The sequence below is a fragment of the Lepidochelys kempii genome, chromosome 23 (genome assembly GCF_965140285.1).
Source record: "Lepidochelys kempii isolate rLepKem1 chromosome 23, rLepKem1.hap1, whole genome shotgun sequence".
Taxonomy (NCBI): domain Eukaryota; kingdom Metazoa; phylum Chordata; order Testudines; family Cheloniidae; genus Lepidochelys; species Lepidochelys kempii.
The window spans coordinates 15,506,669-15,524,061 of record NC_136402.1 but is presented as its reverse complement, the minus strand read 5'-3'; the positions used below and the strand labels follow the sequence as shown (position 1 = coordinate 15,524,061).

At 57.1% G+C, this 17,393-nt stretch overlaps 1 protein-coding gene across 1 annotated transcript; it reads right to left on the bottom strand.

Annotated features, from left to right (window-relative positions):
• Window positions 1-7,255: 7,255 nt before the first annotated feature.
• On the bottom strand, window positions 7,256-16,024 carry LOC140902218 (immunoglobulin superfamily member 1). The gene is made up of 9 exons (XM_078850369.1): window positions 15,994-16,024; window positions 14,619-14,909; window positions 13,587-13,871; window positions 12,697-12,762; window positions 11,907-12,017; window positions 11,340-11,367; window positions 9,890-9,939; window positions 9,213-9,250; window positions 7,256-8,938 (listed from the first exon to the last, which is right to left on the bottom strand). The coding sequence occupies exons 1-9, from the start codon at window positions 16,022-16,024 to the stop codon at window positions 8,783-8,785; spliced, it is 1,056 nt and encodes a 351-aa protein (XP_078706495.1). The 3' UTR covers window positions 7,256-8,782.
• Window positions 16,025-17,393: the final 1,369 nt, after the last annotated feature.

Sequence of the window (17,393 nt, the reverse complement as noted above, 5' to 3'; positions counted from 1 at the left end):
TCCAATTACATCATATTCACACTCATAAGCATATTTCCATAAAACATTATGGACTGCAATATCACAGACCTATCCTCCATGAATTTATCTAGTTCTTTTTTGAACCCTGTTATAGTCTTGGCCTTCACAACATCCTCTGGCAAGGAGTTCCACAGGTTTACTGTGCATTGTGTGAAGAAATACTTCCTTTTATTTGTTTTAAATCTGCTATTCATTTCATTTGGTGACCCCTAGTTCTTGTGTTATGAGAAGGAGTAAATAACACTTCCTTCTTTACTTTCTCCACACCAGTCATGATTTTATAGACCTCTATCATATCCCCTCTTAGTCATCTCTTTTCTGAGCTAAAAAGTCTCAATCTTATTAATCTCTCCTCATATGGCAGCCGTTCCATACCCTTAATCATTTTTGTTGCCCTTTTCTGAACCTTTTCCAATTCCAGTATACCCTTTTCAAGATGGGGTGACCACGTCTGCATGCAGTATCCAAGATGTGGCCGTACCATGGATTTATATAGAGGCAATAGGATGTCTTCTGTCTTATTATCTATCCCTTTCTTAATGATTCCCAACATTCTGTTCACTTTTTTGACTGTCACTGCACATTGAGTGGAAGTTTTCAGAGAACTCTCCACAATGACTCCACGATATCTTTCTTGAGTGGTAACAGCTAATTTAGACCCCATCATTTGATATGTATAATTGGGATTATGTTTTCCAACACGCATTACTTTGCATTGATCAACATTGAATTTCATCTGCCATTTTGTTGCCCAGTCACCCAGTTTTGTGCGATCCCTTTGTAGCTCTTCGCAGCCTGCCTGGGACATAACTATCTTGAGTAGTTTTGTATCATCCACATATTTTGCCACCTCACTGTTTACCCCTTTTTCCAGATCATTTATTAATATGTTGAATAGGACTGGTCCCAGTACAGACCCCTGGGGGACACCACTATTTACCTCTCTCCGTTCTGAAAACTGACCATTTATTCCTACTCTTTGTTTCCTACCTTTTAACCTGTTATCGATCCATGAGAGAACCTTCCCTCTTATCCCATAACACCTTACTTTGCTTAAGAGCATTTGGTGAGGGACCTTGTCGAAGGCTTTCTGAAAATTTAAGTACACTATATCCCCGGATCCCCCTTGTCCACATACTTGTTGACCCCCTCAAAGAATTCTAGTAGATTGGTGTGGCATGGTTTCTCTTTAAAGAAACCATGTTGACTATTCCCCAACAAACTAAATTAATCTGTGTGTCTGACAATTTTGTTCTTTACTATAGTTTCAACCAGTTTGCCTGGTACTGAAGTGAGGCTTACCGGCCTGTAATTGCCGAGATCACCTCTTGAGCCCTTTTCAAAAATTGGCCTCACATTAGCTGTCCTCCAGTCATTTGGTACAGATGGATCCAAGAACTTTGCAATTATTGTGTATAACTGATTCCTTTAGCCAGTTTTAAATCTCACCTTTCTTTCTTTCTTTTTATAAATAAACCTTTAGGTATTAGATACTAAAGGATTGGCAACAGCATGATTATTGGGTAGGATCTGAGTTATATATTGACCTCAGTGTCTCGCTGGTCCTTTGGGATCAGAAGAACCCTTTTGTTTGATGAAATTGGTTTTAAATAACCACACATCATTAAGTCTTGTGTTTGGTGTTGAATCAAGGACTGGAATACCTAAGGAGGCTGCATTTCTGACTTCTTGATAGCCAGTGTGGTGAGACAGAAGTTTACTTTTGTTGCTGGTCTGGTATATCTCAAGGAAGAATAACCACCAGATTTGGGGTACGTCTGCTCTTTTTCACAGCAGCTTGTCCTGAATTTGGTATTCTCAGTTGTGACCCATGAAGGCACTGCGACAGGGGGCACCCCAAGCAATGCAGGAGGAGCAGCTGAACTCCAGAGAGCGAGCACAAGACCCCGGAGCAAGAGACTGAAGGAGTGGGTGTCGGACAGGCTATGAGCTCATTCCCAGACCTGGCTGCAAGGAGGCGCCCCGGTGGTAGGTATAGCGCACCTAAGCCCCTTCATTTTCAGTTTAAACTGATTTGTACCCCAAAAAATCCTGGGTTTTTCATAAATTCGGTTTATTCCAATTTTCATCCTACTTTTGTATCATTCAAATATATGAAGAGTAACTTGTTTTCTTAGGAAAATACAATCCATTGCATGAGAGATCAGTATTCTGGTAATATGTTGGTCTGTGTAGATATGCAGAGCTGCCAGGTAAAGTAAGGCTATGGATTAGTCTAGAAGATACACACTGTCAAGGTTCCTTCCCCACTCTGAACTCTCGGGTACAGATGTGGGGACCTGCATGAAAAACCCCCTAAGCTTATTCTTACCAGCTTAGGTTAAAACTTCCCCAAGGTACAAACTATTTTACCTTTTGTCCCTGGACCTTTTTGCTGCCACCACCAAGAGTCTAACAAAAATAACAGGGAAAGAGCCTGCTTGGAAACGTCTTTCCCCACAAAATCCCCCCAAGCCCTACACCCCCTTTCCTGTGGAAGGCTTGATAAAAGTCCTCACCAATTTGCATAGGTGAACACAGACCCAAACCCTTGGATCTTAAGAACAATGAAAAAGCAATCAGGATCTTAAAAGAAGAATATTAATTAAAGAAAAAGTAAAAGAATCATCTCTGTAAAATCAGGATGGTAAATACCTTACAGGGTAATCAGATTCAAAACATAGAGAATCCCTCTAGGCAAAACCTTACGTTACAAAAAGACACAAAAACAGGAATATACATTCCATTCAGCACAACTTATTTTATCAGCCATTTAAACAAAACAGAATCTAACACATATCTAACTAGATTACTTACGAACTCTTTACAGGAGTTCTGACCTGCATTCCTGCTCTGGTCCTGGTAAAAGCATCACACAGTCAGAGAGAACCTTTGTTTCCCCCCCCCCTCCAGCTTTGAAAGTATCTTGTCTCCTCATTGGTCATTTGGGTCAGGTGCCAGCGAGGTTATCCTAGCTTCTTAACCCTTTACAGGTGAAAGGGTTTTTCCTCTGGCCAGGAGGGATTTAAAGGTTTTTACCCTTCCCTTTATATTTATGACACACCCAATAAACAAACAGGCACGCAAGCTCTGAAGTGTGTGCGCACGCATCTGAATGTACCGATGAATCTCCCGCCCACCACGTACACATTTCAGAATGGTTTAAAGATCTGACACGCTAAAATGGGAAGAAAATGACAATCTGTCTCAGAATATGTTTCAGAACACAAGGAAGTATTCGAAAGTTTAAAAAAAGAAAAACAGGAGAAAAGGATGAAGTGGAGTGTATGCCCTGGAAATGGGGTGGCATCAAAGTTATAGGCTAATAGCTCTAAGTCTACAGCAGTAAACTGTTTATTCAAATGAAAAGCTTTATTTGGGGATGAGAGATATATTGTTTTCTTGAACTCCGAGGTGGCCTTGTGTTTTGAGTTCTGGTTTAGTTCTGCAGCAAACCACAGTGATGAACGGAATTCAGAGCACTAATTTACAGAATACTTATTCCCTCTGTCCTTCTGTCCACCACAATAAACCCTGATATTAACTCACAAAAGTTATTAATAGTTATTTGCACCAATTTTCACCTATTTATGTTGTTGTCGTAATAAACACCAATACAGTCTCGGGAAATATTAAATAAAATAAAAACAAAAAATGAAGGGTCCTAAACACACCCCGAAAGGGGTGGTAGGAGGGACATTCCATCCCCTCGATGTTTTGTCCACCAATGAGGCCTCATTTCTGACACCCCAATTTTGGGTCATGGATTTCTGCTCCCCCACTTCTCGCGTGTCCCAGGCGGGCCCCAGCCTGGCCCGTGGGGTCTGTCCGGCGGCCGCTCGGGTTGGACGAATCCTGTCTTTCTGTCTTGCCAACTTTCCCCGCAACATTCATTCGTCCAGGTTCTCATGACACTGCCTGAACTTCTCACTCACCTTCGTTGGCTGAACCCACCACGAGGGGACATTGGGAGGCTCCGTATCACAGCCGCCCCCTGGGGTGGGGACATTTTTGGGGCAGGGGAGAAGGAATCTCTGGGCATTTATACAATAGAAAGACAGGGCGGGGAGGTCTAGGGAGAAATGGGGGAGAGAGAAAAGGGGCTGGGGGACCCTGCTGAAGGATGGGGACAGACACTTGGGGAGCCGCAAATGCCATTATTCCAGTGTCAGGGCCAGATGCAGCGTCACCATTCACAGGGGGCTGGCGGCTCTGTCTCAGGACCCTGGAGGGGGGGCTGGGATTCTGCAGGATGGGGTAGGGCCTGGTTCGGGGCTGGGTGATGAGCCCTGGTACTGCTGGTAGGATTTAGGGCCAAACGCATCTTGACCAGTGAGGCCCTGGATGGACAGGAAACTATTTGGATCTCTGAGGGGGAGGCTGTAAACAGGGGGCAGCTGGTTTAGACTCGATGGGGATCCCCCAGCAGGAGCTGGCTGCGAAGGGGCAGGTGGCAGATGGGTGGGGTGACCGTGCCTGTGAAATGCCGGGTGCCTGGCCCTAAGGAAAGGGAGCGGGCAGAGCAGGAAATCCAGCCGGGAAAGGGTTAGTTATCGAGGGCCCGGCCCCACAGTGCCCCGGGCTCCCCACAGACACAGGCGGTGCTCTCCCTGTGATGCTGTATGGAATTTGGGGGACACATTAGAATATTATGAATATTGTAAAACTGCAATGAGTTATGATATGCCATGTAAGGTATCTGCAAAAATATTATAATTTGCCAGGTATGATAATCTCGTTCATGTGTTTGTATCACCTTTGTATTGCAAGTTATATGTCTGGTACATCTGTAGTTCCAAACTTGTGCTGGGCATCTGGATGACACCCCCAGATTGCCGGGCATCAGCACTGCCTAGCTTGCTTGACAGCCCATCAAGACTGGATGACCCATCAAGACTGGATGGCTCCAGAGGGACTCTCAAGCCAGCAAACTCACCAACAGTGCTAGGAACCTGATCTATGGACTTTGGAGTCTTTGTATGTACGGGACTGTTTTACCATTCAACATCTCTCTTCTGTTTTTTTCTTTTCTCTTTATAATAAACCTTTAGCTTTAGACATTAAAGGAATAATAGAATCATAGAATTATAGAATATCAGGGTTGGAAGGGACCTCAGGAGGTCATCTAGTCCAACCCCCTGCTCAAAGCAGGACCGATTCCCAATTAAATCATCCCAGCCAGGGCTTTGTCAAGCCTGACCTTAAAAACTTCTAAGGAAGGAGATTCTACCACCTCCCTAGGTAACACATTCCAGTGCTTCACCACCCTCCTAGTGAAAAAGTTTTTCCTAATATCCAACCTAAATCTCCTCCACTGCAACTTGAGACCATTACTCCTCGTTCTGTCATCTGCTACCACTGAGAACAGTCTAGAGCCATCCTCTTTGGAACCCCCTTTCAGGTAACTGAAAGCAGCTATCAAATCCCCCCTCATTTTTCTCTTCCGTAGACTAAACATCCCCAGTTCCTCATGTGTTCCAGTCCCCTAATCATTTCTGGACTGGCCAGCAGTCTGGTATTCTGGGTAAGATCCAAACCCACACTGACCTGGTAACGTGGCTGACCCTTTGGGGTCAGAAGAACATTTTGGATAGTGAGCAGAGTCTTTTAAATAACTTGTCACTGTATTGGACCTAGGTTTCGATGGGGCCTTGCCAGGAGAGGACCCCTGAGGGGAGGCTGCGTCCTGCTGCCCTAGGGGGCCGAGCCTCCACTTCCCTGGCCAAGGGGTTGCCCAGGTGGGTGAACTTCCCCGAGCCACCTGGCACCCCTGTAGGACCCCTCTGTCCACCCCACAGGTAACTCTGCCCCAGGTGTGCAGTGAGCTCATCCCCGGGGTATCTCAGCTCCTGCCAAACACAGCCAGGCAGTGCGCGCGGGGGGAGGCTGGGACATCACCCGCTGCACCCCATGTCCCGGAGATGCCCAGGGCCCAGCCAGATGCAGCAGAACATCTATTGGGGGGTGGGTCGGGGTCCCCTGAGACCCCAGTGGGGGGAGGGGAAGCAAGAGTATAGGGAATTCTGGGTAATGCTCACTCCTAGTGCCAGGGCGACGTCATGCGTCCCAAGAAGCAGGGTTATTGCCTCAGGACTCAGGCGTCCAGCTGGGCTCAACCCCACAGCCAGGTCCCCCAGATACTGCCCTACCCCCCAGTATGCCCCCAGCAGCTTCCGGGCAGTGACCTGCAGGGCAGGAGGCATTTGGGGATCTGGGGGTCAGGTTGCCCCTCCCCCTGGTGTGTGGGCCCATGCACCAGGAGTCACTGCCCCTGTCCCACCCAACCAGCCCCGGCTCCCAGGGGCTGCTCCTTGGGCACCACGAACCTATTTCCAGGGCTTGTTTTATGGTGATTCCCCGGCCCCGGTACCTGGCCTGGCTGGCGCTGTTCCAGGCTGGGTCGGGTTGGTTCCCCCTGCGGTCGTCCTGCACCTGCTCAGCCTGGTTTTGAAGGGCTCCTTGCTGCTGTCCAGAGTTCCCGTATCAGGAGTCATGAGCCCTGTGAGCAGGGGCTCCGCCGGGGCTCCCAGGATCATTCTGGGCATGTCAACATCCCCCACAAAAACCTTCTGGTGTGGAAAAAACGTCTCTGCTTGTCCCTGAAGATGTGTGCATTATGCACCTTCTCGGACCACCCCACGCTGGTGTCAGTGAAATGCCCATGGTGATCCACAGGGGCCTGCAGCACCCTGGAGAAGTTCCCTTCCTACTGATGTTCATCTCCCTATCGCAAGATGGTCAGGTCCAGCATCCACACAGCGATCACCGGGCACTTCTCCACGAGAGGCTGCTCCCATCTGGGTGTCCTTGCGCCGCAGGGCTGGGGCGAGCTCCGCACACAGGTCCAGGAAGGAGGCTTCCCGCATCCGAACGCGGCTTGTCATCCCAGACCGGGCGACGGGTAACTGCAGATAGTGGGGACGGGGCGGGGGCGCAATGACGGGCTCCCCACCACCACCACAGCCACGGCCAGCTTCCTGGTGACTGCCAAGGCCCCCTCCAGCAACATCCTCGAGACCACGGCACCTGGGTGGTCGCCCACCTCGCCCACACTTAAGACCAGCCCTGTCAGGGTCGTCCTTAGGGAAAATGGTGCCCTAGGTGAACTTGTATTTTGGCACCTTGGCCCCTGCTGCCTCCCCCAGCCCCCGCCCCATATCGCCCCAGCTCCCGCTGCCTCCCTCCTCTTGCCCCGACCCCCTGAGCTCCCCCTTATGCGCACCCAGGCAGGCTAGTCCAGACCCGCACTTGAGCAGGTACATACATTTCCCTGCTGGTTTAATACTTAGTTCACCAGACCTGTGTCACCCGTGAAGAGGAGTTATTCTCACGGGGACCATGCGGCTGCCGGGCGAGGAAGGGATGGGACTCAGCCGGCTTCCCCGCGCCCCCTCCGGCAGAGAGCTGCACTGACAGCCTGGTCTCACTTCCCGGCTCTGGGCCACACCGAGTGGGTCTCAGCGGCAGGACCCGCTGCTGGTGCCTTTCCCACGCACAGGCCAACTCGCACCCTGGCAGAAATCGGGGGGGGAGGGGGGGCGGGGCATGTGACCCGTGTACCCCCCTCCACATCACCTGTCCCAGACCTGCATAACAATGTGATCCCACCACTCAGCGCTCGTTTCCCGAGTCCCAAAGCGACGCTCCGCCGTGTGCAGCCGCCCCGTGATGCCAGAAGGAAGCTGGTGCTGTTTCTTTCCCTGGCACCCAGCCTCTCGGGCAGCTCTGATCCCTGTTCAGACTGGGAGCTCGTGACATACTGCCTGACCAGCCGCGCTGCGTTCACAGCAGTGGAGAGCCGGGCGGGATCCATCCTTTCGCACAGGGGTGGCGGGCGCCCCGGGAACAGGGGCCGTTGGAAAATGCCGCGAAACGTAGTCGGAACAGCGTGGGACGCTGGGAGAGAAAATAAGGCACCACGGGACCTTGAGCCGCCCCCACGACGCGCTGCGATCCACCCCGCCTGCCCACAAGTCCTAGCTGCAGAAGGTGCCGAGGAGCACGGTGGGACAGCTACCCACAATGCACTGCTCTCGCTGTGGACGGTGGCACACCAAAGGCGGACGCGCTCTGCCGGCAGAGGAAGCGCAGTGGGAACGTGCAATAGCGATGTCATCGTGGTGCCTTTTGCCGACAACTCTCTGTAGTGTAGACACGGCCCAACGCCAGAGGAGCGAAGTTCTGGAGCAGCCTCCCAAGGGACCTCCCTGGCTTCAAGACTGAGCTTGAGACGTTTCTGGAGGGGACGGGATGAGGAGACATCCCACAACGGCAGGGAGCCGATCCGCGACTGCTAGCAGCAAATCTCTCCAGCGGCCGGAGACGGGACACCCGCTGGGGAGGGCTCTGAGTGACGACAGAGGATCCGTTCCCAGGTGTCTGGCTGGAGGGTCTTGCCCACATGCTCAGGGTCTAACCCATCGCTGTATCTGGGGTCAGGAACGAATTTCCCCCCCGGGTCAGACTGGCAGAGACCCTGGGGGGGTTCACCTTCGTCTGTGGCCTGGGGCGCGGGGCACTGGCAGGTTTCAACTAGTGTCAGTGGTGGATTCTCTGGAACTCGAAGTCTGTAGCCCTCGATCTGAGGACGTCAGTGACTCAGCCGGAGGCGAGGGGCCTGCTACAGGAGTGGGCGAGGGAGGCTCTGTGGCCTGCGATGTGCAGCAGCTCACACCAGATGATCACGATGGACCCTTCTGGCCTTAAAATCAGTGAGTCTGTTGCCCCCTGGGGGCCGGCGCCCCATGGCTGTGGGGGGCTCTCACTGCAAGGCCCCCTGGCTCACGCTGATCACGGCGTACATGCTGGGCTGGGTGGGCTCAGGGGCAGGAGCCAGGCCCCCCGGCTTGGCATGCAGCGCCTGGCAGTCCAGCTCGGCGTAGGTGAGACCATCGGTGCCAGGGTCGGGCTCCTGGGGCTGGGAGGGGAGAGAGTCACTGGGGTGTGCGTGTGTGCACCAACCCCCCCCCCCACACACACACACAGTCACACAGAGCAGGGCTTGTCCCCTCCCACAGGGGGTGACAGGGACACACACACACACACACACTTGCAATCCCAGCTGCGATCCCATGAGCCCCTCCCAGCAACCCAACCCCCACCCCAAAATACTGAGTGTGCCAGACAAGGTGAGTGGGGCCCATGTGGGTCAGGTTGAGGATCAGGGCCTGTGGGCAGACAGGGACACTTACCAGGGTCTGCGGCTCTTTCCCTTCGTTGATGAAGCAGTCTGCAGAACAGAGACACCCGCTGAGCTGCACCCCCAGCTGCCCCAGAGCAGGACCCCACACCCAGCTCCGACCCCCTATGTCCAGCCAGGGGGCTCAGAGACCGGCACAGCCACCCCTCCCCCGCCCCACAGCATGGGCCATGGTCATTAGCCCCGTGTTACAGAGAGGAAAACTGAGGCACAGAGACGGCAGCAGAGTCTAGGGGGTTATGGCAGGAAGGGGGCTGGGAGTCAGGACTCCTGGGTTCTCTCCCTGGCTCTGGGAGGGGAGTAGGGTCTAGTGGTTAGAGTAGGGGGCTGGATGCCAGGAGTGGATGGGGATTCCCCACAGGTCACTGGCTGGGAAGGTCTAATGGAGAAGTGAAGGGGGAACCACAAAGCCCCAGGCCTAGGGAGGAGAATGGGGGGCTCACAGAGGGAGTCCCTGAACTAGAGGGGGAGGGGAGGGTGACCTCCAGGGAGCTGGTGGGGAGAGAGGCAAGAAGCTCAGCTGACACCAGCTACCTCTGGGACCCTCTCCTTAGTCCCACCCAGCAGCAGCTGTAAATCAGGCCCTGTCCCGTATGGGTGGAGCCCCCACAAGCCCCACCCTGCCCCAGAGGCCCTGCACCCTGGTACCCCCTTCGGTGTGTTACTCACAGTTGGGGTCTTGCTGAGCCAAGGCCTCCAACTTCCCCAACGGGATAGTGCTAAAAGAGAGAAAATCCACTTGTAAACGTGATATCCCCCACCTGCGGGGAGATTCCCCAACACACCCAGAGAGCCCCCTCATCCTGCCTCACACTGAACCCTATTCCCTAAGGCCCCCCCCCGGCCACAACCACTGGACCCCACTCTCCTGTCAGAGCTGGGGACAGAACCCAGGCAGAGGCAAAATGTGGGTGGGGGCATGCAGGATCACATGACCCCCCCCCAATTGCTCAGCCACATGGTGCAGCCGGACCCCCTCGCTGAGGAGCAGCTGAGCTGGAGAGCTGCGCTGGACAGGGAGAGTGTGACGAAGTTGGGGGGGTTTTCTTTTTTTCCCTTGGTTTTTCCAATGGTTTGCATGCAGAGTAGGTGGGACTCAGTTTCCCTGGGTGTTACTGGTTTCACGAGGTGATGGGAGAGGGAGTTGGTTGGTACAGGGGACCCGCGATGGAACTTGGGACCCCGGCCAATGGCCTGGAGATTGGAGACCCCAGCGACTGGTGACCGGGAGGCCCAGCTTGGGAGTCACAGCTGGGTCCGGCCAGTGGGAGGACAATGGGCTGGGAAGAGAGGACCCCGGTGACCGGACCAGCCGGTTCCAGCCAGAGGGGCCAGAGGACAGAAGAGGGGAGAGGGGGCCCAGGCAACCCTGTTTACCTGGAGAGAAGACAATGGAGGGGGGGAGGGGGGGGCTTGGGGCCGGTGAGATCAGATGCCCAGCTGGGAAGCAGGGGGGCTTGGGGCTGGAGCGAGGGAGCAGGCAGAGCCCACCTGGATGCAGGGGAGACTGGGATGTGCTGTGCGGAGGGAGGCCAGGCCTGAGGGGTCTGAGAGTTTCCTGTGCTGGGTTCAGATGCTCAATAAACCCTCCTGTGTTACGCTGGCTGAGAGTCGCTCCGGGCTAGAGATCAGGGGGGCGTTATTCCCTCTGGGAGTGGAGGCCCTGGGGGTCCAGAGCGAGTGGACTCCCTGCGGGAGCCCCTGGCAGAGACAGGCGTGCTAAGGTCGGAGAGGTGCGGCTCCAGGAGGTGGAGGGGCCTAACCCCCGAGAGAGAGTGGACCCCCGAGAAGGGATGTCGCACTGAAGGGGTTTCCCCCAGGGACCGCACAGGGACAAGAGTGGGCACCCCCTGGGAGTCCGTGACAGAGAGGCAGAGGCAGGTGTGGAGGAACAGCTGGGAGCAGCACCGGGGGGGGGTCACTGCTTTCTGGGGGTGGAGGGAGCGTGATGTGACTCCAACTGTTTTGGGGTTGTGCCCCTCCACTCTCAGCAGACCCAGGTCACCTCTGAGGAGTCCTGGTTCCCAACCCCCTCTCCCCTCCGAGAGCCGGGGACAGAACCCAGGAGTCCTGTGACCCAGGCAGGTTGACCGGTAGGGAGAGGACCCGGGGTTCCTACCTGCTGGGTCTCGGTGTGGCTTCTTTTCCTGCAGAGGGACAAAAACCAGAATCCCCCATGAGCCGATTGGGATCCCTCGGTCCCAGCGCCCAGCCACTCACCCCCCACAGGGCAGCAGGGATGTGGGCCCCCTCTGCTTCTGGGGCTGAGCCTGGATCCCTGCTCGGGGCGGGGGCACGGACCAGCAGGGGGCAGCGTAACACCAGAGCATGCGCTAGGGGTGGGCAGATTAACTCGGGGGGGCTTTTCCTGTCCCCAATCCTCCCTCGTTAGTGACTCCTTATAACGAACCTGATCCACAGGCCGATCAGCTCCCCTGGCATCCTAGTTACCTGAGAGGCATGGTGCCAATGGCTCGTTATGCGGGACCTCTCGCTCAGCACTGAAATGCAGCCACCTCTGGGGTGGGACAGCTGTGTGTGTACGGGGGTTACGCATGTAACAGCGCCTTCTGCTGCACCCCCCTGCTCCTGGGATTTCCCGGCACCATCCCTCTCCAAACCGTGGCCCCATCCCGCCCTGCTTAGCGGCAGGTTTAACCCTTCCCTCGCTGGGCAGGGCACTTACTGGCTCGGGTTTTTCTTAAGCAGACGAAGGCCACGAGGAGGAGGAGGAGGAGGAGGCCGGCGGCTGCCGCGCTCGCCCCGGCGATGATGAGGGTGGTCAGACCTGGAGCTGCTGGCGATTCCGATCCGTGTGGGAAAGAGCAGCAGGCTGTGAGTGCCGGGAGGGGCTGGTCTGTTCCCACCCCCAGCCCCTCCCACCCCAGGCGGCGCCCAAGGGGCTGGGACTCCGCAGGGCAGAGGGAGCCGAAAATTCTATGGGGAGGATGTCGGGGGCCCCAGGGCATCAAGTGGGGTCAGAGCAAGCAAGATTTGGCGGATTTGTAGTGCTAGGGGGCGCTGGGCTGCAGGGGGTGGAGGGCTCCATAGGGGGCGCTCTCCCCATCAGTCAGGGCTCGCCCCATTGCCCCAGCATGGCGCTAGCGGGCCCTGTCTGATCCAGGCTGGCCGTCATTTCTATGGCAGTTCACCCCCTTCCTCATGGCCACACCGACTCAGGCCAATGGGCCCATCTAGCCCGGTATCCCGCCTCCCATGCTGGCTGCTCCTGGCTGCTTCGTGGGGGGCTCCAGGTCACCGTGCCCCCACGGCTACTGATGGGCCCAGCCTCTGGCTACCCCGTTAGCGGCGGGTTCGTGTCTGAGCAGGAGGCTTTGCTCCCCTCCCAAATCGGTTGGTGGGGGAGGGGGGAGTCACTGCCCCTGAGAACAGACTCCATCCCCACCCCTGGGCAACCAGTGAGGGAAGCTGCCCCATAATCTGTGACTCAGTAGATTCCCCGCCAGCCCCAGTACCTGGCCCCACGCTGCCCGGTTGGGTGGGAGCCGGCGCCGCTCCAGGCAGGGTCAGGTTGATTCCCCCTGCGGGAATAAAACCAGCGTCTGTCGGGGTACGGGGTGGGGCTGAAACACCGACTCAGAGATCGCCCCCCACCCTCCGCGACCAGTGGTGGATCAGCCACTGGGCCTACGGGGCTCGTGCCCAGGGGCCCCAGGAAAGTGGGGGGCCCCAGAGCCCTGGCCCCCGGGCCAACAGGATGGGGGAAGACCAAGCACCTTGACCCTGGTCCCCTGCAGAAGCACAGTGGGGGAGGCAGGGGAAGCCTTAACACCAGGACCTCCGCTGCGGCCCTAGGACGGGAGGAGCTCTGGCTACCTGCCACGGCCTCAGGACTGGGGGAGCCCTCACTCCCCGCTGCGCCACGGGGCCGGGGCATGGGGACAGAGCTTCTCCGGTCTTGGGGCTACTTTTGTACACCTCAATGCGCTCCCATCACACAGAGTCTGTGGCTGCGCCAGGAGCTGGGCCAGATCTCCTGGGTCCCAGCCCAGCAACGTGTCCAACAAGCCACCACTTCTCCTGCAGCCCCTGCCTCATTCAGCCCCGGCTGGGGCCTGGAGAACAGAGGGGATGCCATCACGGGATTAAATAGCGACTCACGGTTCCTACGCACAAGGAGCAGCGTTAAAGTCGCCTCCCTGCCCCGAGTCCCCAGGGGCTGCTGCTCCTCCCTGGCTGGGGAACCCCCCAGTGACTCTGTCCCCGCTCCCCAGCCGGGCGTCCCCACTGCGGGGTCAGGGCTCAGGGCACAGCCTGGCTCTGAGGGTCCCATTGGCACTGAGCCCCCGTGAGGGTCTGGCTGGGGGTGGGGCTGGGAACGGGGACGCCGAGCCGGGCCCCTCACCTCTCACCGCCAGCTCCACGGGGTCGCTGGGGGACGACGCGGCGGCTGACCCCGATCTGCTGTGATAGGAGCAGCTGTATCTCCCGCCGTGCTCCCGGCTCACGTTGCTGATGAAAAACACAGCCCCAGACCCACTCGAATCCACAGCTGGGAAATGGCGTCCCTCTTTGTTCAGCACGAACCGCACGCCCTGGTGCTGCCCCCAACACCAGACGGACACGGCTCCCCCCAGGGAGACCCCCTCGCTGGGGCTCAGGGAGATGCTGGGTTTGGGGTAGCTGGGCTCTGCAGGGGGAAGCAGACAGGCCGTGAGACGCAGGCCCCGTCACCCAGTCCTGGGACCCGTCCTCACCACGCGGCCTCCATGGGGGTCAGACCCGGCAGCCCTGGGGACAGGCTCCTGGATGCCTTTCCACAGGGGCCCAGAGTTTCCTCTGAGCCCTGGGCTAACAGCATGAGACACGGAGCAACCCCAGCCCCTGGGGGCCAGAGCTCTGCTCCCTAGCGGGTGACAGGCCAGTCCAGTCTCTAGTGTCCATTCACGCCCTGGCTTCTCTGCTGGGAGGGCTGGGAGCCAGGACTCCTGGGTTCTCTCCCCAGCTCTAGGAGGGGAATGGGGTCTAGTCAGTGAGAGCAGGGCAGATGGGGGCCAGGACTCCTGGGTTCTATGCTCAGTACCACCACTGACTTGTAGGGGACTGTGCAAGTCTCTACTATCCACTGAGGTTTATAACCTTCAGCTCCGCCCATCACCCCGTAACTGATGTGTTACCTGGAAAAAGCCCCCCTGCTCTGCAGCTCCCCCTGGAGGCAGGGATCCCCTCTTCCTCTGCCCCAGATCTCCAGTGGCTGCTTCTCCTCCCTGGCTGGGAACCCGCCAGTGACTCCATCCCCGGCTCCCCACGTCCGCTCTGCTGGGCCCAGGGCTCAGGGCAGAGCCTGGCTCTGAGCGTCCCATTGGTGCAGAGACCCTGAGGGTCTGGCTGGGTTTGGGGCTGGGAGCCGGGCCGCTGAGCCGGGCCCCTCCCTCACCTCCTACAATGATCTCAACGGGGTCGCTGGGATATGAGCAGCGATTCTGATCCGTCATGGAGCAATAGTCACAGGTGTAGGTCCCTCCATCTTCCCGGCCGACACTGGGGATGGGAAATTCAGCCACGGTCCCATCAGGCACCGTCTGCAGCTGCCGGTCAGGGTGTCCAGCTTTACGCAGAAAGAACTCCCAGCCCGGGTATGAACCCTCACAGCGGATGGTGACGCTTCCCCCGAGCGCCACCACCCGGCTGGGGCTCACCCAGACAGTGGGTTTGAGAAATTCACGCCCTGCTTTCAAGAAGAGACAGGAGTCAAACAGGAGAGACACAGCCCCCCACCCCCCACCCCAACTGAGTCCATCCATCATTCAGCCTCTCTAGGAGTCTGTCCCCTACCAGGGATGGCACTGCCTGCCCCTGGGGCCTGGGGGCAGGGGGTTCACCCATACGTAGCTCAGGACCTGGCTGCATAAGAGATCACCGCCCCACCCCCACCCCCCGGCCCCACCTGAGGCCAGCCAGGAAGCCTGACCAGTGGGACCCCTGCAGCTCTGACCCCCGCCCCGGGGTTGGAAATAGAGTCTGTGACCAGTGGGAGTCATACAAGACCCACCTTTCCCCAGTCCTTGGGAACGCGGGGGGCTGTGAGTGCAGGGGAGGGAGCTGTTGGGGGTGGATCTGGGGGTGGGGGTGGATCTGGGGGGTTCTTCCCCACGGCTGCACTGACTGTGAACATTTTGGTTACCCTGAGGGGATCTAGAGCCCACAGATGGGCCCTATTAGCGTTTGTATGAGCTGAAATAAATCCACGTGCCGCCCCCCCCTCCCCACGATCCTCACAGCCTGTGGGGGCAGGACATTGAACCAGGGGACGGTTCCCGTCTGCTTCATCAGACCCCGGAAGCAAGATTTGCCATCTAGTTACTCCAAGGGGTCAGCCCGGGAGTGGGGGGGGGGACTTCGGCACAGGAGAAGGTGGCTGGGTCTTAGCTCACAGGGGGAATTTGGGTTGAATCTGGGGGAAGGTTCAGGGCTTAGTTCCTCTTTTCCCCACCCCACCTCCCTCCCCATCCTTGATGTTACTGTCCTCCCTTCAGACTGATACTCACCTCCCCACGCCCCGCTGTGCCCAGTCAGCCAGCAGCCTGGAGAGGAGATGGCTCGTTAGTGACCAGATCCCAGAGCAACTGGATCCTACACCCTGGTCTCAGATCCACCACCCCCAACCCCCATGGGCACACGCCCTGGTCTCAGATCCCCACCCCCACCATGGGCACGTGCACTGGTCTCAGATCCCCACCCCCCTCATGGGCACATGCCCTGGTTTCAGATCCCCACCATGGGCACATGCCCTGGCTGTCTCCGATACTCACCGAAGAAGAGGACGGTGAGAGCAGACGCCATGACGGGGCAGTGGGGGCCCTCAGCGCTGCCACCAACACCCCGGAGTTGAGCTCCACTGAGCCTGAGGCCCGAGTGCGAGCGGAATGAGGAACTGCGCCGGGGGCTGCAGCCCCAGGAAGCCAGTGATGCGCTCGGCCCCTTTCTTCCCATCAGATGGTTTCTCTGCTATCTCCAGCCCAAATCTACCACAGTCAGAGCAAAGCCGGCTCCCTGCCACGCCCAGCAAACCACATCCCCTCTGTGACGAAGTGGGACTGTTCTTAATGTTTCCTCTGAATAGTGTGGGGGTGCCTCAGTTTCCCCTACGCAGTTCTTAAGTATCTAGGGGGTGGGATAAGGGTGTATGATCATTGCAGAGCCCTAGAGGGCAGGTGTGTGCAGGGGTCTGGACACAGAGAATGGCCAGCACCCTGTTTCCTGGCCAGTGATGGCCTGGGCCCTTCCCCCCTGCAAGGTGAGAGCTAAAGGGTTGGAGAACAAAGGACTCAGGTGCCCTCCTGGCCCGGGAAAGGGACAAAGCCCAGAGGAGGAGGGTCTGGAAGGAGTTTCAGTTTGGGGCTGGTTGGAGACATGGAGTGAAGGGCAGACATGGTTGTCTGGCTCACTGCCCCCCAAAATGGACCCAGCTAAGGGGTCCAGTTCTCTGCACCTACAAGCTCTGTTTTAGACCATGTTCCTGTCGCGTCTAATAACCTCTGTTTTACTGGCTGTCTGAGAGTCACATATGACTGCGGAGTTGGGGGGCAGGACCCTCTGGCTTCCCCAGGAGCCCCACCTGAGCGGACTCACTGTGAGAAGCGCACGGAGGGGCAGAGGAGGCTGAATGCTCCGAGGTCAGACCCAGGAAGGTGGAGCCGGGGGAGCTGTGTGTCCTGCAGACAGGCTGCTCCCAGAGAGGAGACTTCCCCAGAGTCCTGCCTGGCTTCATGGGGAGCAGATCCAGAGCATCGCCCAGGGACTCCGTGACGCCCTCCTGCAGCTGCCTGGTCCCCCCACCCACTCCATCACCTCCCAGCCCCACATGGGAGCTGCCCGGTCTAGGGACCAGCTGGGAACGGAGGAATCTCAGAAGGTGTCAAGAGGTGCCCAGGCTGCCCTGAGCTTTTCCAACAAACCCATCCAACCTCCCTGGAGCAGCAGCCCAGAGCAGGAGAGGGATCTGGCCCCCGTGAGCGGGGGAGGGAGGGGTAAATGTAGATCCTGAGTTGTTAAAGGAGCCCCCGATAAATCCGCGAAAGGGGAAGTCTGCCCAGAGCCGGTGCTCGAATCCTGTTTCCGCTACTGCCAGTGAAACTCTGTGTGAACCTGATGGCCGGCACCTGTCCTGTTATATACCCCAGCTCTGGCAGGGGAGTGGGGTCTAGTGATT